We start from the raw sequence: 17,290 nt of genomic DNA, 5'->3' as shown, positions 1-17,290 counted from the left end.
GTAGGTGCTAAAACTTGGTTTTGAACTTTTATTAAAAAAATATATTTGCAAACATATAAAATTTAGGATGAAAAATGCTCATTTGAAAACAGGTAATAACTTAATATTTGCAAACATACACAGATGGTATAAAATCCATACCATTAAAAATGTTAATGATGCCGTATTGCGCTCATGGAACAGAAATCTTGCTGTAGTCAGAGCTGCTCACCCCCACATTGCAGGGAGCTGAGACTCTGGTACACTGAAAATCATGGGAGCCACATGGCCAAAGCAATAATACAGAATAAAAAACCATTTAGAACACATATTTTAAAAACACGTTTCTTAAGGAATCACACAGATAAAAGGGAAACACAATTGTGCATTTTCCCCATTCAAAGTGAACGATATTGCATCTCAGCATTTCAAATGAAGATGTCAAATACAAAACCGAGTGAAACATTGCACACATCTCTCCTGCTGAATTTGCTGAAAAACAGGCTCCTTGAGGCCCCGGCCCACTCAGAGAAATGTTCTCAAGCACAGCTTTTAAAAAGCCAGTGTAAGTTGCTTTACTTGGTTCAGATCTTAACATTTTAGACACCTGAACACACAGGGCACCATTGATTCCAGAGGGCCCTCTGAATACAAATGAAGAAAACCAAAGACAGGTAAGAAAGAAACACATGCTCAGCAGCAAATGCGCAGCAAGAACGTGGGACGCACGTCTCTGTGATTCCTCGTCTTCGCTCACGCGGGCTGAGCCCACTTGTGCCTGTGCCACCTCTCATCCCTCTGTGTTCTACGTCTTGCCCAGAGATACAGTATGATGGCTGATTTTGTTTTTTAAGCAGGTAGGCACCTTCAATTTCATGTTGCATTGTTAGTAATACAATGGCAGTTATGGCCTGTACTACCAAAATGAGAAAGTTTCAAACTACATTCTTTGGGGAGGAGAGTAATAAAGCTGCATGGTTTAAAAATATTTACCTAGTAGAAGATCTGATGGGGTTTACAATTTTTACAAGAAAACATAGGTGGAAAAAGAACAAATACTTCACATGCAAAATCGGGTCATATTCTAAACTAAGCCTGTGCATCCTCTGGCAAGTAAGGACCCAGGTCAACTTAGGGCTCTTAACAAAACCCCTTGGTGATGGCTACCCAAAAGCCTTCGATGCTAAGCTGTGGACATTCACGCTCACATGCAGATGGCATGAAATGCTTCTCCTGACACTGACAGTCACTTGAAAACTTCAGATTCAAAGTCAAACCTTATAAACCTTGGGAGAGATGCACAATGAGGAGGAGCTTCTGCCTTAAAGGAACAGGTTGTTTGGGAGGTGAGAGTCCATTCAAAGACATCACATTTACTACAACAAAAGAGTAGTGCCATCCACAGGGGTGAGGGTGGGTGTACAGATAGGGGAGCCTAAACGCCGGTCACCTGGAGTCCTGCAAACCCAGCAAGAAGCATCTGTTTTGGTGTACATTTTGATTCAACTAAGGTTTAAAACTAAGATTCCAGTAAAGTCACTGCAGTAATGTAAACATGCAACCTAAACGAGCATGAGGTTCTGGACAGAAGCCTGAAAAAGGAATAAGGCAACTGAACCACAACTTTCGGGCCAGGGTCATCCAACTGCAACTATTCAGGCTTGGCCTGACTTCTCTAGGGACTCATTCTGGCCTGAACTTCCTGGTAATAATGACGGTGAACTTCTGGCTCCTGAATTTTCCCTAAATGCTTCCCTAATGAATATATAAATTTGGGAGTTGAAACAGGTTTACCCTTTTCAAGCCTCCATGACTCGGGCACTTAAAAGTTTACTTTCACACTAAGGAAAACTTATCACAGATTCTCTTTACTGTCTATCATATTCATTCCTTGGATTAGAGGGTGGAATTAAACAGATTTGATTACAGACCCCCTTCAGGATATTCTCTCTTAACTCTATCATACTATTACACATACTCAAATCATCATTTCAATTCAAATGTCTATCGTAAACAGAACCCTTTGATTCTTCCATTTACCAAAGCCCAGTGAGACTACACTTGGGGGTGAGCAAACCTACTAGTGCAACTGTTTTCTGAGAGCAGTCACGTGACTACATGGACACCACCTCCTGGCGTCAGCAACACTCCTTATCTTACTGTAACTTTCTCTTTCCCCGCTGATGCACGAGCAATTCATTTTTGGTTGCTGAATATTTATACTACCTTTGAAAACAAACTATTCCTAATTGAATATGAGAACTTAGAAGCTTCCCTGACATCTGCACAATTCACAAATAACTAGGCAGACAGCAATAAAAGACACTAAATAGGGAAGCAGAGAAGCTGTACAGGAAGTGTGTTTAGATTAACAAAATCCAATCAAAGTATTCTTTATGCTAAAAAACTAAGATCAAACTCAAACAAGTATGTCATTCACAAGTAATTTTCTAAAATCTCAGCTAGAAAAAAAAATCTATGGATTTATGATTGAGTTACCATTAAAGCTTAAATGATTGTTCCCGAGGAACCATCACATCTGTCAGCATTATTCACAGCTAATCCTTACGCTAGCTGGTTGAGCCAATTGGGTTTTGACCCCATCATTAAATAGTGCTCAGAAAAGTAAGCAGTGCATCTTAATTGGTTAAATACTACAAAATGACCTGTATCATAGAAATGAAGACACTTTCATTCAAAGAATATCTTAAAATTACTATTGCTGAAATAAATCAAAATCTACATTAAAATATTACTAATCACCATTACATGCCATAAAAGAATAAATATAAATCATGGCAGATCAATAGCAGCATAACAAAGCATCTTTACATATTTTCACACTTTGGGCTGCAAAAGTACTCAGCCTAGGAATACATTGGTAAAGTTCTGAATTTTACACTTTGTTTTTAACTCCATATTCTACAATAACGTAAGGGCAGTGTGAGTAACAGTTCCCTTTTCTGCATAGCTTTAAAACTAGTCTCAGTAGACTTGAGAAATGGAACCAGAATGGCTTTGTCAGATTGGTCCACTGGTCTTTTTGTCCAAGTGTTAATAAGGAAAACAATTAACAATGACTTGTAACTGTGTTTAGACAGAAAAGGAAAATAAGGCTATGATTCACACACAAACTTAACATTTTCAAAACTACTGGAGAGTCTAACTTATAGTGAAGATTTTTGATAGAATTTGGGCTTTAACCCAGCATTTACTTCAAAGGTGTGCCATGCCTGCTCCCACACCACCATGGCCCAATAGGGCCCAATTCTAATGCTATCACTGTACTGGGAGCCCGCTGCATGGCAGCACTGGGAACACTTAAAAACAAAACACAATTAAGAAATTTCAGAACTTTTAAGGCCCAAATGGGGCAGTCACATAAAATATACTTCACTTGAACAAAGCAGTCTGAATTTCTCAACTTAACCTCTGATCCTTAAAACTCGAAGCTACTTTGCACAGAGCTGACTTCTGCTCTTTTCAGAAACTGACTACCAGCCTAACACTCAAGTTTTTAGGGGGGACTGGAGGGGAGAGGAGTGTGGGTTGGGCTGAACTCTTTTGCAAGGCTGGTGGTGACCCCTCTTCCCCAAGACCTTGAATGTAAAAGCGAGCTGAAAATCAGATTTCTTATTTCACAAACTTGCTTAGAGCTGATGAAAACACCCACACAACTTAACTTAACACAATGGTCTTTTTTTTTTTTTTTTTTTTTTTGTCAAAACAAAGGTCTGCTGGTGATGCTTCACAGTGAAATCTCCATTATCACTGAGAACGTCACTTGGAAAACATTCTTAAGGAATGAGTCTCTCATAGGCTCAATTTCAGGATTCTCAAAACTCAGTGTTCTGTTTAGAAGTTTCCATGATGAGGCCTATTTGTTTCTGAGGTCAACACTGCCTTCAGATTTACTCTGCTCCAGTCATAAGTTGTGGTTTTCTTTGTTCTTGGTCAGAACCTGCAAGTAGACTTCATGAAGTGTACTGAGGAAGCTGGAATCATTCTGGAAGAGATGGTAATGTCACGTTTTCCTCATTAGAACTTACTTCCTTAATAACACCTTAGGAAAAAGCTGTATAAATGATTTGTATAACTAATTACCCAAAGAATTCCACCACCCAGAGACAACCATGATTAATATTTTGGAATTCACTCGGGTATTTTTCCACCAGGAGCATATGCTCAGGAAGAGAGAAACATGAGTCCTGGCTAGTCTTGAATTTTCCTTATGAACTGATTTTCTAAGAACTCATACAATTTTTTTTTAAAGAATGAAAATTCAAAGACTAAACTGATATCCTACATACCTTGATTAGATGTATCAGTGTATCCTGGAGCTGAGACTTGCTGAGGATAATAGAAGGCTTTCTCTGATTTTCTGATGTTCCAACAGTGAGAGGAGAAGAGGAGCTTGCTTTCCTCTCAAGGTCTGAGGACCTTGTAGCTGTCTGCTCAAAAACACTTGGGGACAGCAGGACTGAGGACGCTGCTGTGGTTGTTGCAGTAACCAGTGGGGGGCCTGCCACCTGCAGGGGAACAACAGTCATTCGGCACGGAAGTGTGGAAGCCAGCAGCCAGGCCCTACAGTGGGACACCTGACAACAAGCCTGAGCAGTAGGAGACTGGAGCGCAGAGTCCAATGCTAGCCATTTGGGATTCAGATAAACACTCAGGAGCAGCATTTGAGTATTTTACATCTGGTTAGGAAGCCTGTTAGCTAAAAGATGAAGAGCCCATTTGTATGATGAGGACACTCTACAGTTGTTATCAGAAGCCAAGTCTGATCATCACAGAAGGGGAATCTGATAAATAAGAGCAGGATATGCACAATAAGAACAGTCCTATGAGAAATCAAAAATGTAAGGTTTTTGATTTATGAGGGGGCAGAGAAATGACTGGAAGAGGGTATGAAGGAACTTTCTGAGGTGATGGAAATGTTATTTATCTTGATTGGATGGTTACCCAAGGGATATACATATGTTAAAACAAAAAAAAACCTGTATTTATTTATTTATTCATTAAAATTTATTTTATTAAAAAAATTTTTTTGGGGGGGTGGAAGTAACTGTTTATTTATTTATTAGTATTTTTTAAAATTTAACTAATGTACTGGGGATTGAACCCATGACCTCGTGCATGCTAGGCATGCACTCTATCACTGAACTATAACCCTCCCCCCCTGCATTTTATTGTATGTAAGTTTTACTTCAATAAAAATGGAATTTTAAAAAACCCAGTTATATGAAGAATTAGTTTCTTTTGTGGTGTTCAATATATTTATTACATCATACAGATATCAAAGATACAATTAAAAAAAATTAACATCTACTTCCTTCCCCGACTTAGATGTACTTCTAGGCTAATAATGGCTAACCATCAAAAGATACCAAACAGTCGTAATGAGTTTTTAAACAAATAATCCTCACTTTTGATACAATCAACAGAGATCTAAATTTTTCTTTTCCTGCCACCCTCCTCATCTACAAAGAACCAAGAGTTTTAAAAGCGTAGTTTCTGGGTTCTGAGCCATGTAGTTTGTCTTCTGGTGCAACGCCAGGCTGAGCGCTCCCACCAATCACCAAGCAGCAGGACAAGTTACAGAAAAGACCAGTTAAGGCCAGTGAGAGCTGGCTTTAGTTTAAATTCTGAGACTTGAGGAGATGTGTAAAGACTCAAAGGCAAATGGAACACAAAAGTTTAGGAACTGAAAAAGAAAAGAAGTGTGCATGTCAAGGCTGGTAGGTAATGGAGGATGGGGACAACTTTTAAAAAACAAGGTGGGGGAGAAGCAGCAAGGGACAGAGGACAGGCCTGGGAGGCTCTGCCATCAGAGCAATGGGAAAGCCAACCAGAGCAGGGCAGCCACACTGCCCTCTGCTTACCGGGACACCACAGCTCTCACCACAGCTACTCACAGAAACCAGGCCGACATGCTCTCAGCCGTGGCCCACTCGTGAACACTGATGAGTGCCCACCCTGTGAATGGCCCTGCCCTCGCACACACATAGTCAGGAAAGACATCGTTACAGAGATGACTTGAGGCCAACAAAGGCCTCAGCAATGAACACTGCCTGGGGGAGGCAAGGAGCGCTGCTCTAGGAGCGGGCATCTAAGACAGGTCTAGGCTTGAAAGCTAAAACTTTTCCCTCAAGTGACAATGTTTTACTTCATACACAGCATAAGAATTTAAACATAATGTGCTCTTCAGGAAAAGGGAATCCTTACCGGAATGGCACTGGATAACACCTTAGGCTGGGCAAAAACTTCAGGATCCTGGTTTTGCTGCATAGACTGCAATGTTTAAAAAGAAAAGTCAAATAGATGTAGCAAGCTTCAATTAAGATTTCTTAGTTACTGGGGAAAAATTGAGCTTAGCAGCAGTAAGGAACAGTTCAGACATGAACTAGATCCTAGATTCCTGAGGGGAAAGGCCGACAAGAACTGTGACAGCGCAACCACTGACTGGACTGCAGGATGAGAGCCTCAGGACAGCCCCCGGCCTCCTCCAGCTGCACCTGAGAGCAGGGGTGTGTGCAAAGCCTTTACGGCGTCTCTAAGGAAAAACCTGAAACCTGTGTCTCTTCTAAGAGCTAGGGACAGCACAAGCACGTTTGTGCTGTTGAGTCTGGCAAGATACTGGCAGCATGATCTCTCTTGATAAGGTGATTAAGCTCTGGACAGGTGGCACTAAATAGTCTTCATCCAGTGTTACACTTCCATGTGCTAAATTCTATCCTCATTCATTGGGAGACAGAGAACTTGTTGTAGAGCAAACACACTAGAACTCAATGAAGCCCCAGGTCCTAAAATTCACCACTGCCATGTAAATGAAAACATACATGTATGCAAGCTTCCGTGCAAGGAGGCATGCCGGAGAGCAGGGTGCTGACCCAGAGGTCAGAATCTGGAGGGGGCGGCACTCAAGACTGCTGGCTGTACTTCCAGAACAGTAGGAACAGTGGCAGCAGGCACACTTCAGGGGTGGGATTCCTATCTGTTACACAGAACATTCTCTCTCCTCCTTACATTGCAGAGCGCCTCAACAGAAATGGCAAAAATTGACAATTTAATGATGAAGCTAAGACATTAAGTTCTTTCTCTTTCTGTACAGAATTTCAAAGGAATGGAACAAAATACTCCTTTAACTAAGAAATAATGTTCAATTATTATGATAGGCTCTTTTATATAATACTATTTGGCAAAATGTTAAGAGTTGGAGACTATTACTATTAAAGGGCATGAGAATGAAACCCTGAATGAAGGCAATGAATATTGTGATCTTGCATAAGTCACTTCAACTCTGACCTGATTTCCTCATTTGTAAACTCAACAACCTTATAAATTATCATGGGCAAACCTCTCCTTCACCCCCACAGCCAACCTACCACCAAGTCCCATCGATTACACTTAACAAATCCACTTGTCCACACTCCCCATTGCAGAGCCCCATCAGCTCAAGCCTGGGTGACTGTTCCAGTCTCCTTCTTAAGAGCTGTCCCACTTCCGTCTTCTCCTTTCCCAGCATGCCACCCTCAGCTCAAAGCCCTTGAAAGACTACCCAGAGCCCTCAGAAGAAACCTCTAACTCCTTGACACAGTTTACAAAGTTTTGCTCATCAACCAAATACCTGCTCCTTCAAGTTTCCTACCACATAGATCCACCAGCACTACAGTCCTTTAAGTTCAGAAAACACCTTCTCATGTCCAGGCCTCTGCATGTACTGTTTTCCTCCACACACTCTTCCTACCGCTGGCTAATTTCTACTGAGTTTTCAGATCTCAGCTGAACATCAGTTTCACCAGGAAGCTTTACTTGACCTCACAGCTCCAAATCTGAGATGCTCTCAGGGCACCCCTAAGGAGTTGGGCACAAGGCAGGCACTCAGTGAGAATACTGAGGGAGCTGGGAGTGGAACAAAGCTTGGGATACTCTGGGTCCATGGCCCTGAGTCAAATAAGGACTCCTGGAACTATCAGGTAAAAATGAACAAAACCCCTAAAATACATACCCTGGAAGGAAAATACAAATACCGTGTCTTAGCTTTTACCAGCTGAAGTAATTCTGCGAAGTGGAACTGCGTTACAACACCATCAATCAACCATCTGGTTAATCACTGCAGGGGTTCTCATCTCCCCCTTTTTCTAGCCCCTGCCAGACTCAACATTTGTCTCTTTGAATGACTGTCTCATGTCAGTCAAAATCTAGGTTATTATAGTTTCATTCCGTCTAGTTATGGTCACCCACCCTCCCGCCAGTACCTGAAGGGGAGCAAGCACCATGTTGCTCAGGGAGGCTGAGGCTCTCGCTGCTGCTGTCTTAGGGGGAGGCTCTATGAAGCTCTCAGGCGTGGCCAGCTGGCCAGCTGCTGGAGAAAAGCTGGGTGCCACTGCACCTTTCCCAAGTGACTGTGTCTGTATTTGGTCATGCTGTGGGGTCAACCTGAGTTTCTGGAGAAGATCAACGTTTGGGAGGGGTGTCCCAGCTGTGTTTGCCATGCTCAGCGGGCTTCTGAAGGGACTCTGGTTGGCAGTCAGACTGGCGTGGCTCAGCTCAGGGACTGGCTGACTCAGGAGTGGAGACCTCTGTCTAGGCGTGGTCTTCACTGCCTGCATGATGGTGGTGTTTCGGGGTAGGCTGGGAGGAGCCTGTGCAGTAGAAGCTTCTGCTGGTAGAGTGGGACTCAGCACAGGGTGTACGTGGATCGCATAGCTTGGGGCCTGCTTTTCACTGGACTGTGTGATGGAGGCAGGAGTGATTAGCACCGGGGTGGTGACTTCAGGTTGGACTGAGTGGTGGGCAGCAGGATGGACACCCAGGTTTTCTGACTGAGGGACCCCTCCTGACTGCTCAAAGGAAAATGGTAGGAACGAGCTGGGCTCTTTCTGGGAGGCATCTCCTGGCAGTTTCTCCACTTCTTCTGAATCCAGACCCACAACTGTTGGCTGATCCTTTGGCAAAGAGGTTCCAAATAATTCTTCCACTGTCAGATGTTTGTGTCCAGATGGAGCAGACTGAAAAACAAATCAAACCACTCAATGAAAGAAATCTCTTGCAAACTAGTGTAACTAAACTTCTTTTCTATCAACCAAAACAATTTGCTGAGGCAAGGACGGATGGAGTCTGAAAATAAGGAAATGGAACTATAGATGTCCTCAGGATTAAGGCCAAGGTGCCTCTAGTCCCCTCTACCTGATGGATAGAAATATGCATTAGTCATAACATTCAAATGTCAGGGATTCCAGGTCAAGTAGCTTATACTTCATTTACATTCTTATAAAATATTGGCTATACTTCCTATTATATAGTATATCCTTGTATCTCATTTATTTTACACATAGTAGTTTGTACCTCTTAATCCCCTACCCCTATTATGCCCCTCACAATTTAACCATGTTTTTAAATTGCAGGCCATTCTTCCTTCCTACTCCCAAATCACAGAATTCTTAAGAAAAAGCAAAGCATTTAAGCCTAAAAATGTTTAATTTATATATATTTTAGTGATCTGGCTTATTGATACTACTGCAGTGATTCAAAGGAGAAATGTTCAAGTTTTCTGCACCTTCCTTTCAAGCAGTATTGCCAAATTCATTTAACATTTACTGAATACCCACAGAATGACAGGTCCTGCTCTGACCTGGGCCCAAGGGACATACTAGGGAGTAACAACAAAAAAAAGCCCCACCCTGACAGAGCTTATGTTCTGGGGGGAGACAAACCTAAGTACTTTGAGAACACAAGTAGCCTCAACTTACGGTTTTACTCCTGAAGTGTGTGGACTAAGTGTACTTAGTTGTTTATATATATGTTTATATGGAAAAAAAATTCACTGAAACACATGATTTTCAGGGCCTCAGAAAGTCTATAAAGGTCCTAAAGTACACTGCATCTGAAATGTAATAATGATAGCACCATGGTATGATCACATTTCTACAGGAAAACAAGCTCATTTTCCCCCAAACATTGGTTGCACCCTCTTGACAACTAATTGTGGCATTAACCAGGTACCACTGTACTGTGAAGGGCTGGAGTGGGGAAAAGAAGAGACAGGGAGCTTTTGGGCAGCAGGAAGGGAAGGGAAGGGGGCTTAGGGATCCCCTCTGTTGAAGAGAAACAACAGGGAAAGGAGGTCAGCACTGAGGACTAAGGATGCAAAGGAGTTTTACAGGTGAAGGACAGAAAAGTTTCGCGGATTTTGTATATTTTCTCTGGTGTGAGGACAGCATCACCTGTGGGGTGAGAGAGACGTAGCAGAGCAGGTCTGAAGAGATTGTAGATGGTGTGAAATAACTGTGGAAGAGGCAGAAGTCTCCTCCAGTTGTAAAAAATTTAAACTTCACACCAGACCATCATAGCATAGAAAATATTCAATAAAGAGAATTCTTTTAATATTAAAAAGCTAACATAATATATCTTGGCAAGTTAATGTGACAAGAGGCTTTGTTTAAGTGAAGGAACTCTCAAATGGCAAATTTAGGTCCCCCCCACTAATAATGCTGTAGTGAGACTAGCAAGACTATCTTGTCACAACACTTCCTAGCACTTCCAGGGATTTTCCAGACTCAGACTCTCACTTCAAATATTAGGCAGCACTTATACCTAACTATAAACTGTGGATATAAAAAAATGCAAAAAATCTTACATGGTTTAATTTCCTTACATTTTTATTTCTGGAAAAATGGTAGCGCTTGGGGTCTGAAATCAAAAATACTTAGGTTTACTACCTAAGGAAGCAAAAGACCTGTACTTTGAAAACTGTAAGAACACTGATAAAAGAAACTGAAGATGACACAAACAGATGGAAAGATATACTGTGTTCTTGGACTGGAAGAATCAATATTGTTAAAATGGCCATACTACCCAAGGCAATATACAGATTTAATGCAATCCCTATCAAATCACCAATGGCATTTTCCATGGAACTAAGAACAAAAAATTTTAAAATTTGTATGGAAACACAAAAGACCCTGACACAAAATAAACCCAACCACTATGGTCAATTAATCCATGGCAAATGAGGCAAGTATACACAATAGAGAAAAGACAGTCTCTTTACTAAGTGGTGCTCTGGGAAAACTGGACAGCTACATATGAAAGAATGAAATTAAAACATTCTTTATACAAAAATAAATAGATTAAAGGCCTAAATGTAAGACCAGATACTATAATATTCCTAGAGAAAAACACAGGTAGAACACTCTAAGACATAAATCGCAGCAATATTTTTTTGGATCCGTCTCCTAGAGTAATGGAAATAAAAATAAAAAGAAACAAATGGGACCTAATTAAACTTAAAAGCTTTGCACAGCAAAGGAAACCATAAACAAGATGAAAAGACAACCTACGAACTGGGAGAAAATATTTGCAAACAATGCTACTGACAAGAGATAATTTCCAGAATACACAAACAGCTCGTACAGCTTAAAATCAGACAAACTATTATATAAAGCAAAAAGAACAACAAACAGCCCAACCAAAAAATAGGCAGAAGATCTAAACAGACATTTCTCCAAAGAAGACATACCAATGGTCAACAGGCATATGAAAAAATGCTCAATATCGCTAATTATTAGAGAAATTCAAATCAAAACTACAATGAGGTATCACCTCAACATCAGTTAGAATGGCTATCATTAAAAAGTCTACAAATAATAAATGCTAGAGAAGGTGCGGAGAAAAAGAAATCCTCCAACTCTGTTGGTAGGAGTGTAAATTAGTGCAGCCACTATGGAGAACAGCATGGAGGTTCCTTAAACCACAAAAATATAGTTAACACATGATCCTGCAATCCCACTCCTGGGCATATATCCAGAGAAAACCCTAATTTGAAAAGATACTTTGACTTCAATGCTCACAGCACCACTATTTACAATAGCCAAGACATGGAAGCAACCTAAATGTTCACTGAGAGATGAATGGATAAGAAGATGTGGTATATATATACAATGGAATACTACTCAGCCATAAAAAATTGAAATAATGCCGTTTGCAGCAACATGGATGGACCTAGAGATGATCATATCAAGTGAAGTCAGGCAAAGACAAATTTATATCACTTATATGTGGAATCTTAAAAAAAAGTGATGCAAATGAACTTATTTATAAAACAGAACAGACTCAAGATATAGAAAATAGCCAAAGGGGAAAGTGGAGGGGTGGGGATAAATTGGGAGTTTGGGATTAACATATGCATACTACTATATATTAAACAGATAAACAACAAGGATCTACTATATAGCACAGGGAATTATATTCAGTATCTTGTAATAAGTCATAATGGAAAAGAATCTGAAAAGGGAAATATATATGTATAACTGAATCATTTACTGTACATCTGAAACTAACACAACATTGTAAATTATACTCCAATTAAAAAAAATAGTTAAAAAATACCTAGGTTCAATTCACAATTGTTAACTGGGAAAATAACAGGATTTCTATTCAAAAATGGGGGCAACTGGTTAATCATCTCACAGAGCTGTTGTGAACATTCAATTCTCAATATAAAATCTGGTGCGTGACAAGCATTCAATAATTGGAAGTTAGCTATTATCATCATTATACTGAATACATTTTAAGAAACATCAAGTAATATACTGGAATACAAAAAATCCATCAAATCCTTCCGGAATGTCATACCCCATAAAGCAAAATAATAACAACAAAACCACTTGATGGAATATTGAGGCTGTACTATTACAAATCACCTTCATTGTTCCCTGATACAAGGAGTCATTAAAGACAGCTGTTTGTTTAAAACTCACTGGTAACATTTCAAATCCATTCAACGTAATCCAAAATAGACAATGAATCCTCAATTGGGACAGAGGTCTCTTTCTCTGTCCAGGCCACATTAACTGTAGTAGAATGCATAGGTTCCATTATCCAAAGCTGAACACTATGATTTATTCACTTTCAGATCCCTAGCATCATAAGTGTCTATTGATAAGCACAGAGATAATTCTTCCCCCTCCCATTTCTAAAAATTATGGTAAAATATATGTAACAGAAGTTACCACTTTAAACATATTTAAGTGTAAACTTCAGTGGCATTCAAAACATTCAAATGTTGTGTAACTACCACCACTATCTATTTACAGAAAATTTTCACACACACACAAACCAACAAAAACATGGACCATAATGGGACTATTTTGCAGAAATTTAAGTCTTTTCCAGGTAAGGATACTACTTTATGTTTTAAGAAAAGGAGCTATCAAACAACAGGACATGGAGAAGCTTCATCATAAAATACACCTTAGGCTTCAAAAATGACATGATCCATGTAGAAATTTTCACTTGTCCAGAGGAACACAAATCAACTTTTGAACAACTAAAATCACCCACATTTACATGTGAAATGTTCCTACACTTATACTTAAAAACAGGTATTTCTAATGGTTTAAAATCTACTTCATATTAAAAATGAAACATATGGTGGAATACTGAACCCTGACTACAAAAGCAGCAGAAAGTTTCCAGATTTCTCCATGCTGTCTCCCTGCAACTTCTGCCAGGCCAGAAACAGGTTCTCAGACTTTCTGTGGAATAGGGTGTGTGGCAAAGCATTAGGGTTTCAGAGGTATCTCACGTAAGTGAAGCTGCAAAGGCAGTAAGTTACCACAGACAGAAAGCTCATTATATGGAGGCCCCATGCTACACACTTTACATGCACTACGCAACTAATTGGTGAGGGCAGTACTATTATTATTGCCATTTTGTAGATGATGCCCAAGAACAACAACGGAACCAGACTCCAACCTAGTTCTAACAAGACAGTCTACATTCTCAACCACTATGCCACCACACTGAGATGTCCATGAAGCAGATTAGACTGCTACCTAATCAACCAGTGATATGATCCCCTGGAAAACAGAGGTGCAGCTAAGGCTTGAATAATGAAGAGGTAAATATAGGTCAAAATGTACCAACTTTTGGAAATATGTTAACTGGCTGAATCAGTCACAAGAGGCTGAGTGAGCACAGCATGTGTGTCCACATGAGCTCCCCAAAGCTTCATAGCCTGGAAGTTGGAGAGGACTCTCTCCACACTGACAAGAAAAATTGGCCACATTCCTCTAGTAGTTGAGCTTATTTATTCATGGATTCATCTTCCATCATCCACAGAAAAGCTGAAATTTTATTCTTTACTCATGTCTGAACATGCTTAAAGTCTGGATTCTGAGTTAGGCAATGCCTCACTTGATTATCAAGTTTTAGTCTGACCATTCCCTTCGGAAATGGAGTTCAGTGAGTGACAGCACATCTGGTACACAAAAAATTCTAATAAACTACATCAGGTGTTACATTGTTCCTTCCTCTCCCCATAGCTCTTGCTGTTCAGAGGATTTCCTATTTCTGTTTGGACTTACTGTTTCCAGGTCAGATTTCCTACCTGACAGTAAGTACACTGGTCACACTAGAAGGTAAGATTATTCTTAACCACAGGAACCAAAAAACAATACAAAACAAACTAGGGAACTAGTCCCAAGTGAATTTTAATACATGAATTATGAAACTGAAATAAAATGTAATACTATTAAGGCTTGACAGCAATATTTGCTCCTCAGCACTAGATGGCAGTGTTACTAAACCAATGTACTATTTGTGTGCAGGGGCTGATTATGGATTTAAGCTAATTTTACTCGATCACATGGCTCTGACAATATCCAGATCTCGATCTGACAATATCCAGATCTTGATTTCAATATTTTACGAAATGTTGTCAGTCTAGCCTACAAAATGGAGTTTTTGTGGGTCCATTTCTTCATTTGGGCCTCACAGTAAGTCTGAGTTAGGCAGTGCAAGAATCCTTAATCCCACGATTCAGAAAGGAAAGGGAAGTGACTGGCCCACTGAACATTCATGGCTGAAAAACCAGACCAGAAGGAATCTGGCGACTCTGCCCATTCCATCCCTGCCTCTCTTAAAATACATTTTTTAAAAATTAAATTTTACATAGCACTGCTTTTAATACATGTTTGACCTTCAAGATTCTAAATCCAAATACAGTAAAAATGGAGCACAGGAATGTATTGTATAAAATTTGGTTTAAATTAGTTATCATTTACACACATGAAGACATTGTTGATACATTGCTGATGGGAATGTAAAATGGTACAGCCTCTCTGGAAAACACTATGGCAGTTTCTTATTAAACTAAAACATGCTATTACCAGATTATCCAACATTTGCACTCTTGTACATTTATCCCAGAGAAAAGGAAATTAATGTACAAAAACCTGAATACAAATGTTCATGAAAGCTTTATTCATAATAGCCCCAAACTGAAAACAACCCAGATGTCCTTTAACAGGTGAATGGTTAAAACATTAATACCACTCAGCAATAAAAGGGGACTACTGACATACTTCACAATTTCAATGAATCTCCAGGAGTTATGCTGAGTGAAGAAAGGCAATTCCAAAAGGGTATATACTATATGATTCCATTCATAGAATATTCTTGAAATGACAACATTTTAGACCTGGAGAAAGAGCAGTCGCTGCTCGGGATAAAGGATGGGGGTGTGTGACATGGAAGTCAGCGTGGTAACAAAGGGCAACACGGAGGATTCCTTGTGGAGATGGAAGTCTTCTGTATCTTGACTGTGGTGGTAGATACACAAAGCTCTACATGAGATAAAACTGCACAGAACTTGATACACACACACACACACACACACACACACACACAAATGAATATAAATAAAATTGAGGAAATGTGAACAAGATGGGCACATTATGTCAATATCCTGGTTGTGACAGTGTACTCAATTTTGCAAGCTATAACCAGTGTGGTCAATGTGTAAAGGTGACATGGACCTTTCCATATTATTTTTTACAACTGCATATGAATCTACAATTATCTCAAAATAAAAAATTAATGAAAAATTATGATTTTCTTTTAATATCTATTCACGTATCAAGCCATCAGTTATGAAGAGAACTAATTCACTCAACAAATATTTACAATGCTAGATGCTGAGGATACAGCAACAAACAAGGTAGATGAAGCTGCATACCGCCAAGGAGCTTACATTTTGGTGGGGAGCAGATGGACAGTAAACAAGAAAACCACAAACCCTGTTAGCCGGGTAGAAGTCTTTGGGAGAAAATAAATCACAGGAGGACAGGGGTAGGGGAAGATTGTTATTTAAAATGGGTAGTCAGAGAAGCCCTCACCTATATGGAAGACACCAGAGACCTGAAGGAAGAGAGAGCAAGCCACCTCTGGGAGGGAAGTCCTCCAGGCCAACGGGACAGTAAGTGCAAAGGCCTACCCTGAGGCAGGGGCAGGTCTGGCACATTTGTGGAAAGGCAGAAAAGACAATGAGACTGGGAGCAAGGCAGAGAAGTAGATGAGGCTAGGGGTAGGGGACCCAGATCAGGAAGGGCCTTGTGGACACTGCCATGACCCTGGCTTTTGAGTGAGACAAGACACCATTTGAGGGTTTTAAGCAAAGAAATGCCGTGATCTAACTTACGCTATACCAGGATTATGCTGGCTGCTGGGTTAAGAACAGGGAAGAGCATCAAGGGCAAAAGCTGGGAAACCAGATAGGAGGCTACTGCAAAATCCAGATGAAAGGCAGTTACATGGACCAGGGGATATGACATGAAAGGATGACATTATGTTGCTGTTTGTACATAAATATATACCTTGACAGATGAATGGCAAATCAAACTTACATTGTGTTAACAAAATCCTTACAAAATGTTAACTCTGTGTTTGGTTACCTCGGACAAAGCTAGGGCTTTAGCTGTACAAACCTTATCCTGTGACCCTGATGGCGTCTCTTCCAGAGTCTCAGTGCTTCCCAGATTAGAGATCTGAGTACTTGGCTGTAACCCAGGGCTGGAGATATGTGACTCACCCAACTGATTCTTAAATTAAAAGGAAAAATACATCACGTGAAACAGTTTGGCTTACAAAAAAAGAGTATTCAAGGTTATTAGAAACACTACTTTAAAAATCAAGCAAAAAAATCCTCCAAAATGTTTGCTTTGGACCCCCGTGTAAATAACACAAACAATAAAATTTCTAGAAAGCTGAACACTTGATTTCAGACAACAGTGTTAGTAACAACTGTTATTTTTGTAACCCCTTTAAGGAAAAACCAACAGCACTACTTTATCATGTATTCTTTTCCATTTTATTTTTTAAGTTAACATATGGTGAAGTTAACTTTAGGAGTGTACAGTTCTGTGTACTCATCACCACAATCAGGAATATAAAACAGGTCTATCACCCCAAAAAATCCCTTTGTGCTATCCCAAATGCAGTCATGCCCTCCCTCAACTCCTGGCAA

The 17,290-nt window shown here is 40.0% G+C and overlaps 1 protein-coding gene across 2 annotated transcripts in view; it reads right to left on the bottom strand.

Moving 5' to 3' along the window:
• DCP1A (decapping mRNA 1A) overlaps positions 1–17,290 on the bottom strand; it is a 50,205-nt gene continuing 32,915 nt past the window's right edge. Inside the window, exons 6-10 of one of the 2 annotated variants that reach the window (XM_010969038.3) lie at positions 16,752–16,865; positions 8,241–8,993; positions 6,208–6,273; positions 4,290–4,508; positions 1–3,985 (exon numbers count right to left, since the gene is read on the bottom strand). In XM_010969038.3, coding sequence (XP_010967340.2) covers positions 3,905–3,985; positions 4,290–4,508; positions 6,208–6,273; positions 8,241–8,993; positions 16,752–16,865 — 1,233 coding nt within the window. In that variant the 3' untranslated portion in view covers positions 1–3,904. The remainder of the gene's footprint in view (positions 3,986–4,289; positions 4,509–6,207; positions 6,274–8,240; positions 8,994–16,751; positions 16,866–17,290) is intronic. The other variant, XM_010969039.3, reaches the window with a different exon arrangement.

This window comes from Camelus bactrianus, chromosome 17 (genome assembly GCF_048773025.1).
Source record: "Camelus bactrianus isolate YW-2024 breed Bactrian camel chromosome 17, ASM4877302v1, whole genome shotgun sequence".
NCBI classification, from domain to species: domain Eukaryota; kingdom Metazoa; phylum Chordata; class Mammalia; order Artiodactyla; family Camelidae; genus Camelus; species Camelus bactrianus.
This window is presented reverse-complemented; position numbering and strand designations above follow the sequence as displayed.